Below are 26,972 nucleotides of genomic sequence, written 5' to 3'. Positions count from 1 at the left end.
TATGGTTTTTTACCATAGTGTTTTCCTTACCAATATTACAGGCTTAAGGTGCCAAGGGTGGCATGCTGTGCACACCATGCCATGTTCATCTGTCTGTCACCAAGTTAATGCACAGCAGGAGAGCTGAGCAGTATTCCTCAGTTTTAACATTTATTAGAAACAGCTCAAAGCTCTTCACAGCTTTAAGTATAATAGCACCAGTGCTATTGTAAAAATTAGGTCAGTGCTACTTTGAATTTTTTATATGGACGCAGACAGGGACAAAGTGAAAGCAGTAGTTTTCATGAATAACCAGGCTGAGTAAGGGGAGAAGCTAATTGCATAAAAACTCTGTAGTATGTTTAATTAGCAGGCGCCACTTAAGAAACACAATTCAGATGTTTAAGCTTGACCTTTGGTTCTTCATTCCATTCTGTTCTAGGAGGCTAAAAGATAGAGGAGGGAGAAAGTTTTCAAATTTACACTCATATATGTATTGTGTTTTATGCAAAGCTTACACATTTCAGATTTACTTGTTATAAATCACAAACTAGTAAAACTGTTAAATACATTTTTTATTTTGGAAAAAATTGCCATGAAGTTTCAACTAACATGAAGGCTCAGACACTTAAGCTGTACAAATTGATGTGCAGCAGTTGAGTCATGACAACCAAATTCAAATGATAGGTAACCTGCATTAGATTTAAATTGTTGTGGAAGTTTAAATTTAGTATACTTAGGAGCAAACGGCTAGTCAGTTCACTGGCTCATATGCTTGGGCCTGAGAGCTGAAGATGTGTGTATCAACATATGTCAAGATGTCACCTTTTGTTTGAACAGCCAGGTTTGTTCGTACTTGAGGAGTCTAATAATAGCTTTAAAACATAATACTTTCAATATTACATTCTACATCATATACTAGGCCACCTTTTTTGTATTCTAGAATAAAATATTTCATTATTTCTGTAAAAAGAATGTAATATTTAGATTCATATCTGAGATTAGTCTTTTGGCAGGGGAAAAATGCTTATTGATTTCTAAGGGCTCTTGCTGATCAGCATCTATAATTTAAGGAGTTACTATTGGCAACTGTCTATTTCTTTCATTTGCTGGAAGTTAGGAGCCCCTTAGGAAGAGCAGCAAGCAGGCATTGTGTCAGCTCTCTAGTGCTCACAACTGGTAGCATAGCAGCATAAACTGCCATCAGCTGGTACTTCTCTTTATTTTATATATAATGTAACATATAGTGCATATAATTATAAATATGTATTTCACATATATAATTATATGTAGAATGAAGTTATATACAATTATACAATATAATTATATGTAGAATTGTAGTTATATACAATTATAAGTATAAATATTATGATATTATGACATAGCTATCAGAGGTTTTAAAATGCAACATTTAACATGTTTGCCTGTGCATCTCTTATTTCCACCCTGCCCATGAACAGAAAAATGGGACAGACCTCTGGGGACCGCAGGGTCTTTAACTGATATTGCAAGATCCAATAGAGAGACCCTTTAAAACAGCAGAAGGGGCTCCACAGGATTTCTTTTGCTGGGTCCCTATGATGGGATAATGCAGTTTCAGCTCTGAAGAGGGGAGAAAGAAATTCTCTGTGCCATTTGATGACAGTTTATTGTGGACTGTCCCATCATTTGACTAATCTCCAGTCATCATCTGCTTGGTTATCATAATTAAGCAACAAGCACCTAGGAGACAAGAAGAAAACCCTAATCAAGAATAAGGAAGTCAGCGTTACAAAAAAAAAAATCCTTACATAAAAGAATTAAAGTACAGAATACAGGACTCAGTAGTTGCTGCTTTCTGCTTCTCTCTTAATTCTGAAAGATTTGGAACCAATTGCTGTGGAAGAGAAGCAGCCATGTTTCATTCAGGCTGAGAAGCCTTGTCTTGTTTAAAGGGAAACTCCAGATGCCGAACTTTTTGTCCTCTTCTTTGGATATGGTTTTGCTGATCTAGGAACTGTGGAGTGCCAAGTGGATGCCATCTGCTGACTCCACTGTCCTTGATCAGCAAGACTTCACCAGCCGCTAAAACGTAGGCACTGACAGATAAAATTGGAGCCCACGTGGGTGAACTCAGTGGGCTCATACCAACTCAGTATATCACTGCAGTAGTATTGCCTTATTGACAAGTTCCCACTCTGATGCTTTGCATATACCAGATTTTTTTTATTAATAGACATTTAATTTCCAGTTGAATTCCCAGGCATCAGTCTTGCAGCTGATCTTTTCCTGTGAGGTGCACCAAGAACTACCTGGTTCTCAGTTTTCTCAAATTTTCAATCTGTAGTTTAATAAATACGCCATTTCGTATCACTTTCTGCTTTTACCTTTTATTTTTCACATTATGAATTATACAGAGTAGGGTTCTTGTATATGTAAGAAACAGGTGTATTTGACGTTTCCAGCTACGTTTTCCTGCTAAACTGTGAAACATAAAGCAATTGTTGGTAAAGGACAGGAATTAAAGCTGTTTGTGTCTCTGCAGTGAGACTGACTGGTGTCTTACTAGGCATCCTTAGCTTGTGTTACTGGCAACGTGATTTAAGTTTGCATATCAAGAAACACCAAGGAACATGTAAAAGTTTTACTCATGAAACCTCGTGGAGGCAGAAGAGGAGTGTCCATAGTTGGAGAACTGCTGTGTGCAGTTCTGGGCACCACAGTACAAAAAGGACATTAAACTGTTGGAGACTGTCCAGGGAAGGGCTACAAAGATGGTGAAGGGCCTAGAAGGGAATACGTATGAGGAGCGGCTGAGGTCACTTGGCCTGTTCAGCCTGTAAAAGAGAAGGCTGAGGGGAGACCTCATCGCGGCCTACAGCTTCCTCACGAGGGGGAGTGGAGGGGCAGGCGCCGATCTATTCTCCTTAATCACCAGTGATAGGACCCGCAGGAATGGTGTCAAGCTGAGGCGGGGGAGGTTCAGGCTGGATATCAGGAAAAGGTTCTTCACTGAGAGGGTTGTCGCGCACTGGAACAGGCTCCCCAGGGAAGCAGTCACTGCACCAAGCCTGTCGGAGTTTAAGAAGCGTTTGAACTGTGCACTTAGTCACATGGTCTGAATTTTTGGGCAGACCTGTGTGGTGCCAGGAGTTGGATTCGATGATCCTTATGGGTCCCTCCAACTCGGGATATTCTATGATTCTATGACTCCATAATTCAATACAACTGCACTGCAGTTCCCTGCAGTATGCATCTCTTGGTGCTCGATGTCTGGAATCCCGCACAGACTGACATTTAGCCATTGTGAATGCATTTAATGAGTCACGATACCCACAAAAGCATTATGAACTTCGCTTTCTTTCAGCTTTGAAGACGAAACACCTGAAAGGTCTTATTTCAAGGCTGAGAGACAGTAAATTGCATTCAGGACCTCTCAGGAGATTAGCTTTAATTTTTAGCTGCCTCAGGCATCATCACTGTAGCCAGAGGGTGTGCAAAGAAGTATTTTAAAATAGTATTTGCTACAAGCAGTGTATGTGAAACATACTTTCAAAAAAAAATGGTTTTTTCCCTTTCCTAAAGAAAATAAATTCAGTTACCACTCTTTTTATGAAATCTGTATTAGACTGTCAGATACCAAGAAGAAACAGAAATGCTGGAATTTATGCCCTCACCTTCATGCATTTTTGCAGAGTGAGGAAGTTTCCATGTACACAATTGATTAGGTTTGGTAAAGATCAACCTGGAGTAGAGCAAAGTGATTTGCAAATTCTGACCAATGCAAGGGACTGTCAGGGCTTTTACTCCATTCCTTCATCCTTCTCACACAAAAGTCCTTCAGCCAAGTATCTGATGCCTCATCCCTGTGGTTTCAAGTGATTCAGGTGCTGTGAAAGGGGTACAAGGGCTACTGTTTCTATTTCCTTGAGGCTCATGCCACAGTTTTCCTCTGTGTTTGGCAGAGGGTTACTACCAGAGAAAATTGCCCAGTTATTGCAACTTCCATCATTTTAATAGTTACATATATTCCAGGCTCCTAATGCTGTTTTTTCAGTTCACAACCTGAAGAAAGCATTTTCAGAACAAAGCCATGGTTGCTGAGGTCCTTATTTTAGGCGTTCTTCCTTTTTAGTGCTTTACTCCTAACCTGTATGCAGTGTTGAAACCTTCCCACTTGTCCATCTCCACTCTTGTGTAGATGACTGATGTTAGACATTCAGAAGATAGCCCACTAGGGCCAAGTGAGGAATTGGGAAAGGTGGAGGGAAGGAAGATATGAAGATACTTAATGCTAAAGAGAGAGCCAAAGCTGTAGTCTTTGTGCAGTGAAGGTGCAAGAGAGCCCAGCAGCTGAACAAGTACTTCCAAGTTGACTGAAGTTAACAAAGTCTCATTTTTTCATGAATTTATGAGTCATGATTGAGGGAGTAGCACCAGATCTGAAAAGAAAATGCAGTAGTTAAACTTGCTTGGCCTTTCAGATACTCTACATCCTTCCTGCAAAAATGGAATGGAATGAGACACCCAGTTACAAACCTTATTAATCTCTTCTATCATTAGGGGTTGACTACTGCGTAGTTTCTGTCTTACTAGAAGAAACAGGTTAGCCACACCATGGAAGACAGGAGTCACTGTGTTGATTTCTTTCATTCAGGCAGTAAAATCTGTGAGATTATCAGTGTCTGCTGTGCTTGACCCAAATTATAACATTGCACGGCACAAATTACTCTGTAGAAGCTGACTGTAGATAGTTTGAAAAATTGACTTTTTTCAATGCATCACACTATCAAATCATAGTTTAGTATTTCCTATACTCATTCATCTTGCACAAAATTCATAGTAATTGTACTTCATAGTACATTGTCCAGTTTGTCCAGATTAAAGCAGTAGTTCATCCTCCGCTGTCCAAGGTCATGCTTACAACTGTCCTTAACAGATTTTCCCCGAATATCTTCTTGTCTGCTTGGGAGAATAATTAATTACCACTATTATAGTGCTGAATAGCCACTGCAGTGTTATTCTCCATTCTGGATAGTTGTTCCCCAGTTTTATTGCTTGCTTTCAGGAGTACCTTCTTGTAACAAACCAGGGCTTAGTCATGGTTAGTGATTGGCTTGAAGAAACATTACATTTTCTGTAGAATCAAAATACTCTACAGTGTTATTCAACTTTCCACTTAGTTATTACTCCCAAGCTTAAAGATGAATGAAGGGAAATGTACATCAGAATCATGTTTTGCTGCCACCTGCAACTTATAGCGTGATAAAAAAGCAGCCAAAAGTTTAAGCCATTGCAGAGGCCACTTTGTTCAAGGTTCATCAAAGTTCATTCATTTTTCTCCTATCTTTTATTGGTTGTCTTCATCTTACGTCTCTGCATTGCTTTTTTATCAAAGGTTGCAACTGGGCTTTACTACGAGTCATGGGATAATAGAACTGAGGCAGTAAAATCCACAGGAAGAAATGTCACAGTAAGAACCAGGTCCCTCTCAGAGGACACAACCCCAGCTGCTGACAGTGCCAGTATCTGAAATTCACTGGATGACTGGGTTCATTGTCGTTATCTCTAATGAGTATACAAAGAAAGGCAATAAAAAACAGGAACAGATTTCCCCCACGCTCCCCTGCCTTATTTCATCAATGGCTTAATTACAGCCTCATTATATTGAGGAGATATCACACATCCTATCTAGGATCTTTACACTAAAAAAAAAAAAAAAGACTTAAATTTTAAGACAAAATCCACATTCTTTTTACTTTACTATCAACCATTATATGCATGCCAAGGACAGCTTTCAGAATAATGCCATCCATCCAGTGAATTAGTTTGTTTTCACTGCTTTTAATTTTGATCTTTGAACTCCCAGATGTTTTTTTATCTTCAGGCTGCTGACACAAATACAACAATTTGGAAATGACATATTGGCTGACAATCACTCAAGATTTTTACCTTTTCAGTCAGGTTTAGTTCCTGCTTCAGTAAAGATCATTTCAGACATGAACAGAAGCATTCCTGCGTATTCAGGAAGATGTTGGACCACCAGAAGCTGACTTTATAAAATCCTCACGAGCAAGCCAAGGGCCTTGTCCCATCTGTGGTACCGCAGTGAGCTTTTGTTCTGGAACAAAGGATTTCTGTTTGGTTCAGTGAAGTGGAGACTGATGTCTTCTTCATGATTGTTCAGGTTTCACACAAAGAGTCTATTCTGCATGAATGGCTGGAGCAAGCAGAAAAGGAAGGATCAAAAATTGTTTCTGCAGCATGTTTCTGCTCAAGCATTGTAATCATGATAGGAAGCAGCAAGAAAATTTAGGACGGAAGAAAATGGCTAAGTTGTGTCAAAAAATATTCAGAGAGCCTAAGAATCTGCCAGCTTTGGTTTGTTCAAGCTTTCTTAAAGCTATGCCTGGTAAATTATTCTGTATTCTGTAAAAACTACAGCAGGATTCAACAAGCCAATACAACGACTGTCTTAAAGTCTGTAGTGACCCAACGCTGCATGAAAAATACCACCCAAGTATTTTCAGCAGCAGTTGGTGGGGAAGTACGTGTCATCATCTTAATGCTGTCAGAGGATTGGTGTATTTTGCAGCTGCTGGACCTAGCTTTATTTCTGAAGAATGATGTGCTTTGTCACTCTGAATTATAAAAACAGTTGGGGAAGGCAGGGGTAGACTTAAATCTGTAGAAAACAATTATTTCCAGGGGTCGATGTGAAGTTACAGTTTTCCTGCAGACAGGCTCTGGTTTCTTTTGCTCCCCCTGCTGCTTGGCAAATTTTATGACAGTTGATTTCTGCTTTACAACACCCTTCACAGAAAACAAAGTTCACAGAAAACTATGCTGACCTGTGTGTACCTGAGGGGTAATTGCTATAAGAGAATGTCTTTGTGATTCAAGTCATTACCATTCTGATAAACAGCTTTCAAATATGTCTGCGGTGTGACATTTCTACTGCACACAGATCTGAGGTTTTTTGATTCATAGGATCACAGGATTAGTCATGTTGGAAAGCCCTCAGGCATTCATCCAGCCCAGCCTCTGGCTCAAAGCAGATCAGCTGTGAGGTCAGGGCAGGTCTTCCTTCGAGCTGTACCCAGTCAGGTCTTGAAAATTTTACTGAAGAAAAGGACTGACCCCTCCAGTCCACTTCAGAATTAAAAGACACATGAACATATCACCATGCTATATCCCAACAGCTTGTTGTACAAAGAGAAGGTTAATCACCTCCCTCTGGATTGATCAAACTTTCTTTTTCCTAAAAAAAATATCAAAAAATTCCTCAAAACTGTAGGGGCTGGGTGAAATCTGCTTTCTAACATGATGTACAACCCATATAGGATAGGATTCTGCAGGTCTGTTCTGTTACTAGCCCAGGTCTGGTATGCAACAAGCTTCCGTAGCAAGCCAGCGACATTGGCGTCTGCTCTTGTACCATATACAGAAATTCCTGCACAATTTCCAAAGAATTTGATGATGGCTTATAGCTATGTGCTTGAAAAACAAGTCTCTAAAAGCAGGAGGCTTTTCCCACTTGATTATTTTCATCTTAAACTCACTCATGATTTCCTGTCAACAGGGAATAATGTCTTTATGATGAAATATTTTTTTTGACCACAGTAAAACATGAAAACCTTTATAAACCTTTATTTGTAAATTGATAAGTGAATGGGTTTCTTTTGTCTTTGTAAGAACCCCATTGAACATTTTTCATGTTGTTCAACTACCTGAGAGACTGCCTAGTGGAATGAGTGCTTCAGGAGGTATTACGAAATTGTATTCTGTTGCATAGCTATATTCAACATGAAAACACATTCCAACTATAGTTTGAAAGTGGGTGTGACTAATTAACAGTAACTTGCCATTGCTTCAATACTAGTAGTTAACAATTTTTTTAATTGTCCATGATAAATATACAGAAGAAGAGTACTATTTTCTGTAATACTGAGATGCTAGAGTTAGTTTTTGAAACAAGTCCTGGTACACAGTCATTTAGAGGACTAAATTTTCAAGGTCAATGAAGGTATAGATTTATAATGGCCAGAAGAACAGCACTAAAGCTCAAAGTTGGGTGTTCTTTTTTTACACCCCAACATCCTGCAAAATTGAATGTTGATCAGAGGAGTCAACTTCAGTTTTTCCACACAGATTCAAGTTGGAACAGGACATTCTTTTGACTGCAAACATATCTACAAGAACAGCTCATCCCTTAAGAGTGATATGGCCTCTGTAAGGAGATACAATTATAGAAGCTCTCCATGGCCTCTGCCTTTCTCACACAAACAGATGTTTAGTAGTTCAGGAGATCAGACTATGTAAGACTCTGGGTACCTTTTAGATCTGTTTATTGCACACTTCAAAAGTCAAAAAACATGTGGCATTCTTCCATATTAATATAATTGATAAATTTAACTAATATTGTTCCAAAAAAAAATCTAAGGTGCAATTCAAAGCTGAAATACATAATAAGGTGTGAAGTATATTTATTCTGCCCTCACTGGGTGTCTCGTACCATAAAGGGGCATGAGAGGTCATGAGCAAGGTTTGGGTTAAATTCCTTAAGATGCAATCTTGAAAATATATGTAGAACAATATTTGGACAGTTAAACATCTTCCTCGGACAGCCACACTTCTGCAAACATATGAAGTTCAAAAAGTGATAGGGATAACAGATTTAACCGGGGATAGAACAGTTAACCTGCAAAACATACTTCTGTGATGAAACACAATTCATTTTTCTACTTCAAAACAATGCTCAGCACGTGTTTCCTTTCTCATTCTAGGCTGGTGTATATATAATCCATTTAAAAAAAAAAAAATACCCATTTTGGGTTTCATAGCCTCTTTCTCAGAAACAGTCTTATCAAGTATTTGTCGTCAAGCATTGTTTTTCCTAACTAAAGGTTGCACTGAAGACTACCAGTACTATACTGTTATTCATAGCTCACTGGAATACTCTTATCCTTATATTCATCAGCAAATGTCCCAGAAGACACACAGCTCTCCACAAGTGCCTAAAAGCAAATTAATCTAGCACCCTGCAGATTACTACACACATGGCAATCGCCTGTATTAACGTAACGTATTATCACGCATTATGCAATGGGTCTCTGAGGTTTAGTAGTCCCTGTCAGCAACCAGAATGAACGGAAATAGCTTCCAGGAGGTGTAGGACCTCTGAAAAGGCCAAATGCTGGTAGCTCTTGAAAACCAGAGAACTTGTACATACAGCATCTGACAGAGTCTCATAAACAGTCTTTTGTCAGTCATTTATGCAAGTCAAATACATGTAGCATGCTTAAGAAGAGGTTAAAGATAAGTTTGGGCACTAGCAGCATTGTACTTTCCCTGCGTCAATAAAGATTCCGTGCATTCTGTCAGGCTTGTTGACAGCAGAAGTTTTGATGTGTCATCTTTCACTATGCCTGGACCGTGATTTTGCTAGCTGAGAAGAGCAAGGTTCCACATGGGAGTAAGCAGAGGTACCTAATGAGAGTGTCAAAGTCATTAGCGACAAGAGTTTGATTTTTTGTTTGCTTGTCTTTTTAAATGCACAATTAGATTGAAAAAAAAAATCACCAATATTAGATATTTTGTATATACAACATAACACTGCATGGGATAAAGGTACATCACTACTGTCAAATGTACTTCTGGAAATACCTTGCCTAAGTAAGGAATGCCTAAAGCTGTAGCTGCCAGCAGCTCAGACCATGCTCTGGAGGAAGGAAATCTCCTATTCTGATCTTTCCCCACTCTTTGTGCCCTTTCCTTAGGCATCCCCCAGCAACATTTAGCCATGAGGACAGTACTAATCTAGATGGAGCTTTGATCTCATCTAGAACGGCTGTACTGACTCTCATGCAGCTCTAAGTTGACATATTTAATCAAGTCTTTCAAATTTCACTGCCCTAGATCAGTTAAAGACACATTACCCAATAGCACAACCCTTCAGATTGGTTCAAATGATTAAAACATTTTCAGAAATACTTAGACTAATGTTCATATAGAGATAATGCTGTAATAAATAATGCCATGTTTACTCAGAGCTGCATATTCTCTATAGCGTTCTACGCTCCTGCATGTATCTTTTTCCTATACTTTTGAAGTGCTTGTCAGTTCTTAGTTGAAGGCCCATTTAAATGATAAAAGGCTTTAATATCATCCTTTGCTCATACCATAAGAGAAAAAAATGAAGTCAGTTCCCTTGCTACAATTCCACAAGAAAAATCCTTACTCCCAAAGAATTAAAATGTTCAGCTGCAAAGTTCCTAAGTACAACATTCATTACTGTACATAGGCATTGTAGTCAACTGCAATCACAACCTGAAGCTGCAGGGTGTAAATATGCATGTTGCTAGTCTGTGCCAAAGCTCTTACTGTTTCAACTTCACCTCTTGATTAGATTAAATGAAGCTATAAATGTAACCTTACCCAAGCCTATTTATTCTATTTTTAACTTTGCAGACATACACAGAGAGACATAAGGGGGGGGGGAGGGGAGGTAACCAGAATGTTTACCTAAAAGAAAAATAGGAGAAATACAGGGTGTAAATCTGTTCCCTAAAGTCTTTCCTGATCTGAGCCTCAAGGAGTTATAGCTGCTTCCTCCAGTAGATCCCATCCCCAGCTGGATGGGCCACACTGTTTCACTGACTGCTTGCATCATTTATTATATTGCTATCTTCTCCACTTCCTTTTCTGAGAACTATTTACTCTTTACCAACATAATCACAACTCCCAGCATCACAAAAAGCTATGACTCCATCCTACTTTAGTATATCTTGTCCGTAGACAAATCGGTAGCCAAAATACCTTGCCTGCTCTGTATGTTTAGTGTTATGTTTATCTGAAGTAGGGCTTAGTTTTTTGCACTACATTTTGAATGTCTTTGATATAATACAGAAACTTCCCAGACTGCAAGCATTCTAGAAAAAAATTGCAGAGGTTTTCCATAACACACAGCATTAATTTATTTTCTTGAAGCTTTGTTTTCTGTTGGTAATGAGGAAATCGTGTGCTCTTAAGATGACATACAGAAATCTCTTAGCAAACTGAAATTAGCCATCAACATTAAAACCAAAAGATGGAAGCATACTGAGACATAAATAGGATGTCCTCCTGCTACCTTAGCTCACCTCCTGAAACTGCTTGTTCTTGAGGCTAGGAATCACCATGGTCTTTACCCACCAGCTGCTGTGTCAGAAGTGCTCTTTGAAGCCATTTATCAGCACTGACTCTGCTGACTGGGGGTGGGACTGTATTTTGCAACAGCTGAGGAGGGATGCCTGCATACCAGCTGGGTGTAAGTCATTACCCCTGATTGGCAAACTGGCGTTCCTTCTGTCTCAGTTGGCTGCAGATTGAATCTGTTCCTGTAAAGGCCAGAAACAAGCTTTAACTTCAAAGGAAACAGGATGGAGACTAATGCTTTTGGTCACTTGTTTTCTGGTCTAACCACACATACTGTTTCACATAACTGTTTGAAGAAGGAAAGACTGCTGTATTTGCCATTTGCTAGCAGTGGACAAACTTAGCTGTTAGCATAAATATATGGAGTCTTGCAGTGGTAGTAACCACACTGCTTGGTAGGTTGCTAATGGCATAGGGTAGTACAAGCAGCATAAAGGTCTTCATTTTCATGAAAACAGCAAATTACAGTTGAAGAGTGGACATACTTTTTTTTTTTTATTGGACTTTGTAAGTAGATTTGACAAAATATTCCCTGTATGGTAGCTTGTGTAAATGACTGCAATCTGCCTAATGCTGTCTGTGGCAGTGAAAGAATTTGCTCTGCCCTATACAGTTACTTTTTAATAATTGGATCCTCAACCATACAACCTTCTCTGCTCTGGAGTATTCCCTGTGCTTCAGTTGTGTTCTCTACCAGTAGTTTGGCAGGGGGAGAGAAATGCTGACTGAAGAAAAAAAAAATTTGCTCAGCTCATTTGCCTTCTACTCTTATCTTCTTCCACATACTGTTCGCTGGGTAGGTGAGGGACGTACACTGCAATATGGCTTCAATCAAGTAAAATGAAAATAAGAATTGTTTCCTATCCTAAGAAATAGGGAAGAAAGCTAAATACTGTTTTGGCAGGAAGATGAAGTGTTTTGTTCACTGCATAGGCTGGCAGAATGGGAGACCTCCCACAGGTTGCTCCGTGACAGACCTTGAGAAACTTCTGCGGCCTGGATACTTGTAGGCTAAATAGATAGAACAATCTCTGGCATACAACCAAAGAACAGGAGTGAAATACCAGCTGTCGTGGAGGTGGTAGGATTTCAAAGACCAGCTTTAAAAGCCATCTGAAAATGTATGGTTGTGACACCTGGACAGTGAGAAAAGAGCTAGATAGTATGATATTAGCTTATAGGCTTAAAAATAAGAGTGTTGATGTGCATAATCTACCTGGTACACTGGCTTATAACGTGACAGAGGAATAATAGAGCATGTATGGGTCCGAGTTTTGCCCTCTTCAGTCAACTTGCTTCATTAACATCTGTTTTGCTGGGAAAACAGGAAGAAATCACTTTTTAATTGGCAAAACATATTAAATATCAAAGAGTAGGAATTTATACTTGAAAGAACGCTGGCACCCCTTCTTGCAGAAGAAAGTCCTGTAAGGGCTGTTGATACCAGTCTTTGGTGAGTGCCTCAAATGAAAGCTGGAACCACCAGCTACCAAGAGGTCCCTCAGCCTGGACTGAAGCATGGACCTAGGATTGACCCAAAGATTAAATGGCATGTACTACAGCTGTAATATTTTTGCAGGCTTTTTATGGAAGTTTTCCTTTCATATATGGACTAAAAAGCACAGTTTAAATAACAGGATCTGGTGGATTTCTGGCCTGCGGGCACCACGTTTGCATGGCTATGTGTATTACATACTAATGGTACTAGTATCAGCACTGTGTTTAACCCCCTAATCTTAGATTAGATCAAATCTCTGCATTTTGGAGTAGTTAAAATCTCTAGTTACTAAAACATTTGATAATCTGTTTCGGAATATGGGTATCTTAACCAGCGCTAGTACTGTTAAAATCAAGCTTCTTACTGTTTCTGTAAAACCGTTCAAGTGCAACTATTTGCAGGCACCATAAAAAAATTTATATATGCATATGTGAGGAACCCAAAGAGCATGAAATGCTTCTGAAATGAACATGGTTCTTATGTACACTTATGTGGTCTGTGTATTTGAATGTAAACTGAGTATAGATATACTGTATGTACATTAGAGTCTTACTAAATGTAAATAATTGAAAACTTGTTTAAATTGTTGCAAAAAAATTGCTTTGAATACATTTCTTAAATTCATTCTGTTTATGAGCTTTGTTTGTGATTGTTTCTTTTCCAATATTTTTGATTGATCTGAGATAATAATCTGTTCTCCACTCTTTATTGAGAACAATAAAGTTAGTTGGTTGTAAGTTTTGTAAGGTTCAGCACCCTCGATTTCTTAATTTTGTTCTTCTGGCTCTCCTTCCTAGCTCTGTTTTGTGATGTTTTGGACACCAAACGTGTCAGAGAAGATTTTAGTTGACATAATTGGAGTAGACTTCGCTTTTGCAGAGCTGTGTGTTGTTCCTTTGCGCATCTTCTCCTTCTTTCCAGTTCCAGGTAAAAACAAGAAAACAAAAACTCTTTAACCTAAGAGCTAATCCAACTTTGAGGTGTGGTCATAGGGTCTGCCTTGGCTGTAAATGTAAGAGTGGCTAAGTGCATACCCAGTATACATAATAAGAACCATTTTCATCAAAATTGGTGTAGGCCAAGACTATTTCCATCAGTAGTCATGGTACAAAGGTTGCAGTAAGAGCAGTCTGTCGTTAGGCAGACTTCTGACTGTCCAAAATAAAACCTGAATTCTGCATATTGTAGTTGACCAAGAACACACACATCAACAGCATTGTGCTATAGCACATATGAGCACCTATGGTTCCGCTACCGAGGCTGTGATTAACTCAGTACTGCACAGTAACATCGCCTCCAACAGTCTCCCCTTCAGCTGCCAGTCTGAGTGACACTTCCAGATATCATCACAGCATAAACAGAATAAAAGTAAATGCCCCCATTCAGGAGAGAGACAAGCTTGGCAGCAGTGTTCAAAATGTATCCCCTCAAAAAATTTCTAACTGCTGTAAACAAATGCTACTTGATGTAGTGTAGCATAGATCAAAATGACAATGGAATTGTTTCTAAGGGAATGGCTCCCATGAAGTGTTGCTGTCTATAACTGGCTTTTTTCAAAAATCAGTAAGTTTAAGCAATTGGACATGAAACCTACTTCATTTCTAGTAGGGTTTCCCAGTGTGCAGAGTTACCAGAAACAAGTTTCACCACGTGTATTTCTGAACAGTACTCTCTGTATAAAAAAACTTTCACATGAGATGACTGACGATTGCTATGCTTGTGTCCCTTTTTCCCCTTCCCCTCCCCTTCCTCTGTTTATGAACAGTGACGGTCAGAGCACACTTGACTGGTTGGCTGATGACTCTAAAGAAGACATTTGTGCTGGCACCCAGCTCAGTGCTGCGGATTATCGTCCTCATCACTAGTCTCATTGTTCTGCCTTACTTGGGGTAAATCTCTCTCCACTCCATAGAGATGATGGAATTGCTCTTCTCTTCATTCCTGTTTCCTATCACTTTGTAGCTGAATTTGTCCAACTCAGAACATTTTCCCCAAATACTAAGCATAATATAAAGCCTAAACAGTGGCAGTATCTGGAAAAGAAACATCTACAAATTTACAAGTGTTACTTTGCTCTAGGCAGTCAAGATATTGATGTCCCTTTTGAAAAAATGCACAAATGCCAGTGAGGCAAAAATGTGTCCTACGAGAATTTATTTCCATTCTATTAAATGCACTATTAAGAAATCTAATGAAAGAATATCTTGTTTATAAGGTTAAAGAATCCATTCTGTAGCATTCTGTACACTCTGTACACAGACTTCAAATTCTGTGTTCAGCTTTTCTTAGTCCAAAATTTGATTCAGGATATGTTTCTTTTACTAAATAGTGAAGCACATTAAGAAATAAAAAAAGTCCTTTAAAATGCTAGTTACTCTCTTTACCAGTGCATTATGTCTTTGAAGGAAATACTTCTAACAACAGATTAATTCTATACACCAGTGGAAATACAATTTTGAATCAGGTGTTGTCACACAGTCATGACTAATTTTTTTTTTTTTTTTTGTGCTACCCCCAGAGTTCATGGAGCCACTCTTGGAGTAGGATCCCTTCTAGCAGGTTTTGTGGGAGAATCCACCATGGTTGCAATAGCGGCCTGTTACGTCTATCGGAAACAGGTAAGAAGTAGGCTCTGCAGGATCTGGTGAAAGCAGTTGATGGTGGACTTTATTTCACACTAAAAGTACATTTTTGAAGTGTAACTTCCCAGCATCCCCACTTTCTTTACTGACCACCCTGCACAAGGGGCATAAGAAAATAGAAGACCTTGATCTCTGTCATGATTAGTCTGTTACATTCTTCTTGAGCACCAAAGAGCCTGTACGCTTTGAAAAAGCTATTCTTGGCCTGTGGTTTCACACCATATATTTGTTTAGACTGACCTTCTGATTGTTACAGAGGTAGCTCAAAGAGTGTTTCTGGCAAGGGACATTGTGCTTAATTTTTTGCAGGCAGTACTCGTAATTGCTGTGCCAACCTAATTTATTTCCTTACTGGAATTAGTATGTAACTGACACCGTCGTCTCAACAGCCAATGTGACAGTGGCAAGCCAATTAGTAGCCGTACGGCTCAACTTGTTTTCACCTAAAGTGGTAATAAGTGGGCAGCATTTGAGAGCTGCAAACCAGGTGTTGTGTAGACACTTCTGCAACTATGAAATTCTGATATACCCAACTCTGCTGAATCAGTAATACCTGTGGAGTTTATTTTGTCTGTTTTACAAGTGTTTTCTGTAAGACTAGTCAGCCTGCTGAAGAATGCATAATAAGGAACAGATGCTTCAATTTGTTTTGTAGTGGGACTAAATACCTCTTAGCTTTACTAATCCAGGACATCCTGGATGAATCATAGGACTCTTAAATGCCCTCCCATTCCTGCTATCCAAAAATATTCTAATATTATTAGGCGTTGGTGGGGTGGGGACTCGCAGTGGATCCAGCAATACCAAGAAAAGCCAGAATGCTCACATCTTGAAAAATTCCTGAAGTTTGACATTTTAAAAATTAAGATGCCACCTCTCTCTTTCCTGCCTAAAGCAACTTATCTTCTCTGATATTTTGTTTGCTTTCTTTTTTTATAATAAAAGTCTGTGTGATGTAAAAGATTCCAGATGCTTTCTTCCCTCCAGTCACACTGAAGCCTGTCTTGGATGTCACTTAGCATAAGAAGTGCCTCCATTATTGCATTACTGTTAGAAAGGAGAAAGCTGAGCCCCAGAAAGGTTATGGAAACCTAAGTTAAGACAACCTTGTCAGTGACAAACCAGGAATATGACACACATGTTCTAGCTGTTCATAGTATACTCTAAAAAATACCTTATTCCTACCTTGCTTCTCCTGGTGCCCAAAGTTTGTAAGACTTTGTTCACAAACAACATATTTGTATGTTTATGCATGGTTGTTTCAATCTAGAAAAAGAAGCGGAATGAGAATGAAACAGCTGCAGAAGGCGAAGACTCTGGCTATGACCGACATGCCTCACACGGAGGAAATGACAGACATCGTAGAAATGAGAGAAGAGAATGAATAATAAAGGGGATGCAATTGTTCTCTACAGGGACGATTGGAGTGATACTTCAGCATCTTGTCGTTCTCTCATACTTTTTTGTTTGTTTGTTTTATTTTGTAATAAAGAGGCCTTGATTTAAAAGGTTTCAGATAAATTCTCTAGCATACTGAGTATGCTCACACTGATGAGGGACCTAAAAAGAGGTCTTTGCTTTTTCTTTTTCAATTGAATTTGTTTTCCCACTCCATGCAGACATAAAAGATATAATGCATCGCTGTAGAGTCTTCCTTACTTATGCATCCACCTTCTCTGGACAATCTGCATTTGTCAACCAAAGGCCTGCTGGTGTGTATGCTGCGCATGTGTGCATGCACACGAGTGCCACTGGCTCAGTGCTACTGCCATACTCCTACTCCCTCCCCTTTCTTTTTCCTTCCTTTTCTTCATGAGAAATGTTAAGGAAAAGAAGTTTGGAATACAGAGCTTTATTTTACTTGCTTGAAAATGACTTTGCTATATAAACTAATATACTATGGTGAACTATATCTTTTGTTTGGCCTCGTCACTAGAGCTTATACTGCACAGGGTACAACACAGGAACGTGTAAGTCTCCACATGGAAAGTGGAGAAAAACAAGTTCCTCTCTCCTGTTAAAAGTGTGTGGTTGTGTATATACACACACAGATACATAAACAGAGACATACATATATATATTTATATATATATGCATACAATAAATAAAATACACACAGGACAAGAACTCTTATTTAGCTTTCATTCCATCTGAAAGATAGGAATCTGTTGAAAAATGTAAACTATAATTCAGAATCTTCTTGAATAGTTAAGCACCATGTTATATAGGTTTCTTTAGGAAAAAAAAAAACAACAAACACAACATGCACTTTCCTCTTGTGAAGAGGGTAATAGCAAATTATAGAATTTGACTGTATTTGAATAAAAAATAAAAATTGACAAGCTTTACCAAAGTTCTTGTCCACTGATTTAACTTTAATTTTTAAAGGGTGATTTACTCTAGACTTATTTCTAGTGCCTATATATTAAAAAAACAAACTAACTAACTAAAAAAAAACAGATAACTTATGCAGGATACCATGGTATATTGCATTACTACACATAGTTCCATGAAGTTCTTTATTTGGTGATGTACACATGCTCACACATAGATGTATATATATAAATATATATATATATACACACTTATATGTATGTTTTGCTATGATGTATTTACCTATGCAGTAGATCAAAATCAGTATGGTGAAGCTCAAGTACTGATGATCCTCCAAGTCCTTAATAAGGGACCATGATCACTTGTTAGCTTTCAATACAGCAGTGTCATGGAAGTGAAAGCTGCTCAAACCAGCAAGTGCTGCGCTTTGCAAACAAGGCAGGCACTGTGCGGTATAATTGGGCCTTAAATAAGAGAGCGTGAGGTTGGATGGTTGATCTGTGTCAGGTGGAAGTGAAGCCTATGTAAGAGGTTACTGAACCAGAGATGGTTTGGGTGCCACCAATGATGGCTGCAGGAGCAGTTTGTATTCCTCTGCTGATTTGTGTTTGGCTGCGGGGCAGCATTCCTGCTACCAATTTGTAGTAGCTTGGGTTCTTTCAGCTGTAACCATGCCTGAGTTTGGATACCGTTATCCTACATACTATATCTGCAAATCAGTTAATTTAAACTTTATTAAGTAAAAGTATATTTTTCTAAGTTGTGGGAATGATTATTTAATTGTGGACAACTTCATTTTCTGGATTATTTGCCAGGTACTCCCAGCACTCAGAGAACTGATCAGAACTAGACATTACTTTCAATGTTGTATCAATATATGTGTATATATACATACACGTGTATAAATATATTATGTATATTATGTACATTTATTTTAAGCTAGAATACATTTCCTATTTTTCCAAGTTCAGCTAAAAATGTCTCTAAAACACTACAGAGTTGGATAGTAACCAGGTATGGCTATAATGAAAGGCATTGTATCAATGAGCTTTATTTTAAACATTTGTACCGATTTTTACATGCACAATGTGGTGAGAAAAGACTTAGAAGTGATGACATTGAATGGCAGACTTGAAAAATCAGTTTGTGGTTAATTAGCAGTAGCACTAAGAGGCAAGACTAAACCTAGTAGCCTCACATTTTCTGTGCCACCACAAGGTTGTTCTCGTTGTTTCTTACAGTAGATTAAACAAACCAACCAAAAAAAAAAAAAAGACAAAAAACCCTCAGACAAATGAACTTTTGCAGTATGCAGACTGTACACATAGGCATTCATGAATATAGGCTCTCAAATGGTCATGTGTATATAATATGTATGTAGACTGTTACAGATCACAGTGGCCATTTAATGTCTTCTCTATTTATATAGTTTTGATTCCTCCAGCACATTTGTATCAAAATCCACAACACACAGATTTTTCAGGAAGTACCGAGATAAAGCAAGAAATTATTTTTGTGTAATATTTCTTTTGGTGCATTACTGAAATTTAAACAGCAGTATTTTTGAAGAATTCTGAGCATTATAGATGTAGGTTTCAAGGTAATTATTGTACCCAAAAGTAAGAATTTGAAAACAAATTAGGTGAAACACTGAAACTTGTTTTAGATAGAAAACTGAACAAACATCAAAAAGTGAATTTTTGGTCATAGAATACTGAACTAACGGTATTGTAAAAGTCAAATTTTCAATTTTATGGGTAATATTTAATTTTCCTGTATTTTGCAAAATAACAATGAGTACAGGAGTGGTAGGATTTGGGCAAGGATTCAGGCCGCTACATGAGGATACATGTGTAACATTTACTCCTCTTTTCTGTGTGTTGTGTATTTCTTTACATTGCTCTGTTGGGTTAACCAAATAGGCTGATGTTTCAGCAACGAGCAGCTCCATATGGGAACTCCATGTCCGAGCAATGCCCACTCTGCGCTGCAGGCACATGGAGTTCCATGCACCCCAGCAGCAGCTGGCGCTCCCCGTGGGTAACATCTTCAAGGGCTTTGGTGATTTCTCCAGTGGTGGGTTCAGCTGGCTGGCAGGTTGGGAGCTCTGGGGGGGGGCCGATGCAGGGCACGTGCTGACTTGCCCAGCTCAGCCAAACCCACCACCGAATGTGCTGGAGCTTTGCCCATGCGAGCATCGCTGCTAGGCAGGTCCCTGTGAACGTGCTGTCCTCTTTCTGCCCAAAGGGACTGTCCTGAATTATGGTAAAATGGCTTAGCTGGCTCCTTTGGGTATTGCTCCTGGAATTGTTATCTGTGTGATACATTCTGAAATTACAGACACCTGCTAAATTCCTGCTTCAGAGAGCCAGAGCTTGGTTATCTCAGTGAGTTCATGTGGCGGCTTAGCCTATCCAGACTTTTTTGGGAATTTCTGAACTACGTAAAAAAAAGTGACGATAAAAAGAGGAACAAAGTTGATCTGCATCCCACAGCTTAAATTTTAGACAACAGGAGAACATGCCACACAGCAGGAAGTAAAAGGGGCACTGATAAGTTGTGGGTTAATGTTCCTAGGCTCTTAATGCACACCTAAAATTGTGTTAACTTGTCCGAGTTTTCCTTTTGCAGACTTAGCCGTTGAGAAATCTATTTTCTTTTAACCTCCCCTCTCACACTTACCAAGCGATGGACTTGATGAAACAGGCTCTGCATGTCCTGGCCAGTGCTTGAGGCCATGCGGGTGCATCAGCTGGCTCCCAGGCATCCCCGTCCCTCTTGCACGGCCGCCCGGGGAGAGAGCGCTAAGTTGCCTGCTCCTTAGTTAGAGCTACACTGGGTGAGAAGATTGGGTGAGTAACAGAGAAGTCTTTTGTTTCCTACTCATTTTTGCTGCTAAATATTTCCTTTGACTGGGAGAGATTTATACCTGGCGCTTGCCTGGTTTTTGCCGAATCGCAGCAGACAGACAGACAGCAGCTGGAGACAGAGGGTGAGCTGCTGAATGCAGCGCATTCAGGACAGGCCATGGCGCACGGACAGGAGTCTTTTGACGGGGAGAGCTCCTTTTTTTGTGGGCTGGCGCCTCATGCTTAAAAAGGGTGAAAGGATGCTTTCAGGCCGGTGCACTCAGAGCAGGCACAGCCATGCACTGGGCTGCGAGGCACGATGCTGTGGGGACCAGGGCATCGAGGGGCATCCTGCACCCATGCTGCCTGCAGATGGGTCCTCGGCAAAATGCAGGACAGGATGGGGACTGGAAAGGCAGCAGCACTGACTCCGTCTCCCACTGGGGTTGTGTGGACCTGGTGCAATTGGCAGGGATTTGAGTGCAGCTGGGTGTTACCTGAGCATAGTTTCAGTAGCCATTAGTGTCTTAGAAAGCCATGCATATATATGTATATATATATATTATATATATAAGCGTATGTATATGTGTGTATGAGAGTTTTATGCACATATTTTATTACTGGCTGTATATAGTTTGTTGGAACAAAGATTCAAGCATAAACATCTTAATGAAGGACTAACACTAGGCTGTGTGAAAAATTGCAGTTTCAAGCTACATGAAAGAGTAAATTAAACAACCTTTCAACAGGCACGATACCAGTAAGATAAAGCAGGATTTCAGTCAGTAAGCTGAAATTGGAAAGAAGGGGGAAACATGGAAAAGCTTATGGATATGGTATATCCAGCCTAAAGACAACAGCATGGTGTGGAACACAATCAGCAGAAAATAGCAGAGCAGTGACTACTGCCATTTAACTGCACTAGAGAGGAACCGAAGGGTGAGAAGTAATGTGTAAATAAGACACAGCTTTTAAGTATTTTGGTTTCTGAGAGTGGAGGAGTCCTCAGTGGAGTATGAAAACATCTTAGAAGATTATTCAAGCAGAAATAAACCAATATGCAGATTTTATGACATGCAAAGAGGAGGCTTTACACTGCTTACTGGATCTGAGTAGCTGGCAGTAAGTGGGCAACTGGGCAGATGTCACACAAACATTGGTTAAACAAAGAGAAAATCATCACAGTTTTGGTGTTTGGTATTTCCCAAATACCAGCCTAACTATACGTATGTGCAGAATGCCGTATTTGCAAGCCACAGTAAGGTCCCTCAAGCAGCGCCAGGGCAGGCAGGCACTTTTTGGCCTCCTGCTGGGTGCTCACAGGAGGGTGGCCTCTGTGCTTGCTCTGCAAATGTGCAGCAGCACACTTTATGGGACTGCCTGCTGGTGCAGCCTCATGATATGAGGCACATACGTTAGTTAGCTCAGCAACAAGCTCAGGCCAAGCATGGGCTTAACCTACAAGAGTGTGGCAGAGCAGAGGGAGGATGCAGGCTGCCTAGGGAGCTGGGGCTCGGGTAATTTGGGGGCAGCTTGTGTGGGTTTACATCAGAGATGCAAGTTCACATTTCAGTGCACAGATCCACTCGTCAGCAAAATCATTGCCAGACTTCTCAATAATTTGCACATTCTGAACAAAAAGGCCAAAGACAAAATACAGGGGCAGAGAGCTGAGCTTTAACCTCAGCTTGGATCACGTACGCAAGCAGAAGGGCACTTTTTCTGCTGCTTGTGCAAGTTAATTGTATGGTTAAAGAGGGATCTTACATCTCAACATGTCATAACCAAGGTATTTGTGCTCAGTCAGTAGAACAAAAAGACTGTGGTATATTTTTAGGTGCTTTTTTGTCTTTGCAACCTTGAGGGGAAAATTTTCCTTGGCATTACCAAACCTTGTCACTGCTCATATCAACTTGTTAGTTTTACCTCATCATTTTTTTCTCATTCCCAGTTCAGCATCTTCAGACTTTCCCTTATTTCTTTCTGAAGGCTCCTGCTAGGTTTATTTTGCCTATTGGTGTTTTGAGAAGAAATATGTAATCTTCATGCTGAATGTCAAGTAACGCAGTGATTAAAAAGTAGCTTAAAACAAAACTTTGTTGATGAACTGTTTTTTCATTTGCTAAGCTGAAAAGGAGAGTCAAGAAACAGAAGGAATTGGGGGTGGTCTTTATTTAAAATCAAGAATTAACAGAATTAATTCAAGTTCACTACTTAACTTGGGCCACTTTTTGTCTTCCTCATGATTTCATAGCACTGGGATCCCAACTCTTACAGCAAAGCTAGCACTACAGCCTGCAATAGTTTGAAGCAATGGCAAGTATCATGTATTTCAAACCTAAAAATATAGCCCTGATGAGTTGGAGAGACCAATTAACAGAGACACTCTGTTAAGTTTAAAATTCAACTGGACTTGAGCAACTTGATCCAATATCTAAAATGACCCTGCCTTGGGGTTAGATAGAGGACTACCTGCCATTGCCTTCTGACCTAATTTGTTCCCTGGTTCAGTTAGGAACCTAGGAAGGTCCCTTCATCTTAAGGGACTTTTTTTTTTTTTTTTTTTTTTTTTTTAGGGTTTCAGTTCAGAGCTGAGAAACTGTGCCCACTAGGGCTCTACAATGCAGATAGCTAAGCCAAAATCTGAGCTTCACAGATTCTTTTGCAGATGACAAAACTTTCATATTGTAGAGCCAGCTTTAAAGTACCCTCCTACCCTGTGGGAGCCCACAGTGAGGGCAGAGCAAAAATAAGCTATTGTATATGCAGACAAAATATTTGAGTACTGCACTGCACTTTTACAATTAACTCTCTAAGTACAAAAGCCTGAAACCAGCAAGCAGCTGCATATATCATGTTTCCTCCTATCCCTCTTTTCATGTGCATCATTCAGCACAACAAAAAAAAAGCTATCCTTTCTGGTAACTCCCCTTTGTAATCAAGGTAATGCAGAGTAAATACTTAAATACTACAAATGAGAGCATATAAATCCCTTCTTAAGAAAGGATGTATTTTAAAATTGAAGCAACAGCTTTATCCATAATTCAGCAAAAACACAAGAGAAACAAAAACAAAACAAAAATTGAAAAAAAAAATGCATTCCCTTTTAATGAGTATACTGCCTGGGTGGAAAGCAGAGTATGTGTACACACACAGAAAACAGCAGAGCATGAACTTTTTAGTTTGCTCTCCAAGACGGCACTAATGTAACTCTGCTTTTGTGCCCTATTACAATAAATGAAAAAAGTCCTTCCTAAATTGTAATGAAACAATTAGTATGCTAGAGGCAGTAAGTTTGCTGATTACTTAGATTAGCTGATTTTATCCACAGATCTTGCAAATGCCTCAAAATTGCAAAAGCTCCTAAAAGCTGAAGGTGCATATGCATTTTTGTAGGTGACATGAACAAGCTTTTCTAAGTAAACCTAATCACTATTAAAATAACACAGTTTGAAGTGCGCTTCACCTTTAGGTTTAATAAAAATCTGCATGCAAAACTCTGTATACTATTACAAAGCAAACGCACAAGGGGAGGACTCAGCCTGTGCTTTTAAACTGAACAGTATCTCCCACCGCCACCATAAAGGCAGTCAAGCTTAGATCATGTCAAGTTTTGATCATTCATAACATAGGCCTCACTGTTCTGATATTTTAGATCAGCTTTTGATGTTGCTGCCTCCACCTTTTTTCTTGAAGCCGAGAGCCTACAGCGGGTTTTTGGTGGGAGACACAGGCATGGCTGGGACCTCAGAGCTCGCCTGGCAAGTGGGAGGGTGACCCGAGGCAGGAGGCACAAAGCTCCTTTAGAAAGATGCTCTCAGATGGGTTGTCGTTCCACCATTACGACTGAGCTGGCAGCAGCGATCGTCCCTAGAGCTCGCTCTTCCAAGGGGGAAAAAATGGACCTTGCCTGTTGTTGATGGACGTGGAGCTGGGACTGAAGCCAGTGTAAGATCCCCCAGTGCTGCTTTTGTTATTTGTGCTGTGATGCTGGCAGAGCATCTTAATGCCATGAGCGGCAGAAATCCACACTGGAGACCAAGGGCTCTATTCTTGGTGGGACAGATGAAATGCGTTTGAACAGTGCTTGGGCAGCACAGCCTAGCAGCCTTCCTAAGCTTTGAGAAACTCTTGTTTCGGGATCTATATTGGATAGGAAGTTTCTGGAAGTGCCCGAGGAGGAGTATAAGTGAGTGAGTGAGTATGGAGGAATGAGTGACAGAGCCCATGTAAGTGGAGAGAGATGGCTGCTAACGAATGACTGAGATGTCTTTTTGAAGCACCACACACTTGGCATTATCCTGCAAGGACCATACTAGTGGGCAGCCAGAACTGTGACTCCTTCATTTGTCATCTTCAGTGGAAAGTTCACTCACCTTTAAAGTTTCCCAGCAGCATTGCTGGTGCTAGATAGAACTGAACTTCATAGTGCTAGGAACACAAAAGACTTTGTCACACCTTTTGCAGTGAAAAAGAAGAAAGCTTCATGCATTCTACTCTCTTCATCGTCACATATTTGAGCAGGGCAAGCCTCAAGGTCACTCCAGAAAGAAACTCTAAAGCTGAGCAAAACCTAAAGGGCAAAGCAGAAGATGAGAACTATTTTGTCTTCACAGCAGGGAATCATCTTGGAGGAGAGCCAAATTGAATAGAAGTACCCCCTAGAAAGTATCTCAAAGGAGGTGCAGTTTCAGAACAGAGGCTCAAGATGGCTTTGACCACATTGTGTGAGGTTGAAGACTGCATCAGTTGTAAAGTAATAATAACAAGGATAGCAGGTTCTCCCATCTCCAAGACATGCTCTCATGATAGGATTTATTAATGCTTGTGAAAAATGCTTGGATACTGCAAGGAACAGAGCCACATAAATGCCTATTAAACTGATACTTGCATGTTCTAATTGTGCCTTTGGGTTCTCTAAAATTGACTTGTTTTTGGTTTCATGGAAATACTTCAAAAATTGGGAGTGGGGAGCAGTGTCTTGAAGCAGCATCCTAAAAAAGGGCAGCACAACATCTGAAGACCTGTGCTCAGGAAAGAAGGGGAGAATGTCTGGGGGCCTCGTGCTTTTCCCCACCAGACCCTAGACGCCCTGGCCTGCAGTATTCTGTAGGACAAAGTTTTGTTCTGTTCTCAGAAGGTTTGCAACTCAGAAAGAGGCAAGAGTACTAGCTGGCCACCTTTTAGGGAATGCTGTGTTTGCACTGGGATTAAGGCTGACTTTCCATAAAGAAAAAGCTTTTCCTTTTCCTTTTCCTTTTCCTTTTCCTTTTCCTTTTTTTTTTTTTTTTTTTTTTTTTTTTTTTTTTTTTTTTTTTTTTTTTTTTTTTTTTTTTTTTTTTTTTTTTTTTTTTTTTTTTTTTTTTTTTTTTTTTCTTTTTTTTTTTTTTTTTTTTTTTTTTTTTCTTTTTCTTTTTTTTTTTTTTTTTTTTTTTTTCTTTTTCAGTTTGTTTTTATAATTTGAAGGTAAATCTGAGAACTAGGCAGATGGATGTTCCACCTTAGAGGTATCGCTTGCTTTTCATTTCTTTCCGAATATCTTTCACTATCAGATTCAGATTCTTTCAGTGTCTTTCAGGATAAAGCAGTCTTTATACAAAACAGCGTTCCTAATAGCAATCCTTGACTATTTAAACAAGTCAATTTCCAAGGACTGTATGTGTCAAATCAGAGCACTATTTGGAACTATAGTACAGGGATCCTAGATTTTAAAAGAAATGTTACCTCATGCATCATTTTCTGTCATACTTACAGAATTCCAACTGATTTCTTTCAAAATAAGCATTGTTTTCTGTAAGTTGTACACCTGCTAAAGCTACCAGTTTGGTTTTTAATGAACATTTACTTTGCTTTAACATGTGGGTTTTCTGTAACTCTAAGAAACCAATGAAGGCAAAACTTTGTACATTTTTAAATGACTGCTATGGTCAATGGTATAAAAGTACGTGTTGCATTAAAATTGAGTGCTGTTTATGTATTTAACAGAGATGTATGTTTTTGCATTGTTAAAAAGAATGTCCTATGCTTTCTTTTGGAGGGGGGGAGAGATCTGTGCTCCAATACTGTCCAATAGCTTTCATATTCTAATTACTTTAAGTAAAGTTCTAACAGTTTGCATATGAGTCTGACTGCTTCTGTTATTAATTCTTGCAATCTAACATGGTCTAAAATACTCTTCTCATGTGGAACAAGCAAATATACCTCCTGGTGAGAAATTAATTCAACACGCAAGATGGTTTTGAATCACAAGTGTGATGCTGCCAACTGTAAGGTTTTAACTTGAAGTTAATGAAATCCAGGTATCCATAAAACAATGCAGGACAAGCTCTTTATTTCTACAAAGCCTCCATGAGTTGCTAATATGGAATTTTCATGGTCAGAGAACTTCTTCCACACCAAACCTAAAACTTTTATTATTCCTGTTAAATAGACGCTTAGTACTTAAAGGAGCATTCTTCTGATCTGGTCAGGGCAAACTCGAAGTCATGAGAAGAT

The 26,972-nt window shown here is 39.4% G+C and overlaps 1 protein-coding gene and 1 long non-coding RNA gene across 2 annotated transcripts in view; one reads left to right on the top strand and one right to left on the bottom strand.

Moving 5' to 3' along the window:
• Positions 1-17,204, top strand: part of ANKH (ANKH inorganic pyrophosphate transport regulator) — a 99,339-nt gene extending 82,135 nt beyond the window's left edge. The window contains exons 9-12 of the mRNA XM_040550307.1: positions 13,450-13,579; positions 14,418-14,541; positions 15,171-15,270; positions 16,565-17,204. Of these exons, the coding sequence (XP_040406241.1) occupies positions 13,450-13,579; positions 14,418-14,541; positions 15,171-15,270; positions 16,565-16,678 (468 nt within the window). The 3' untranslated portion in view covers positions 16,679-17,204. The remainder of the gene's footprint in view (positions 1-13,449; positions 13,580-14,417; positions 14,542-15,170; positions 15,271-16,564) is intronic.
• Positions 542-26,972, bottom strand: LOC121066619. The gene is made up of 5 exons (XR_005817872.1): positions 20,311-26,972; positions 16,480-16,560; positions 11,100-11,336; positions 5,911-6,178; positions 542-4,400 (listed from the first exon to the last, which is right to left on the bottom strand). It is a non-coding gene; the product is annotated as an uncharacterized LOC121066619 (long non-coding RNA).

The sequence above is a fragment of the Cygnus olor genome, chromosome 2, assembly GCF_009769625.2.
Source record: "Cygnus olor isolate bCygOlo1 chromosome 2, bCygOlo1.pri.v2, whole genome shotgun sequence".
NCBI lineage: Eukaryota > Metazoa > Chordata > Aves > Anseriformes > Anatidae > Cygnus > Cygnus olor.
The sequence above is the reverse complement of the archived record's forward strand: the minus strand, read 5'-3'. Positions and strand labels throughout refer to the sequence as shown.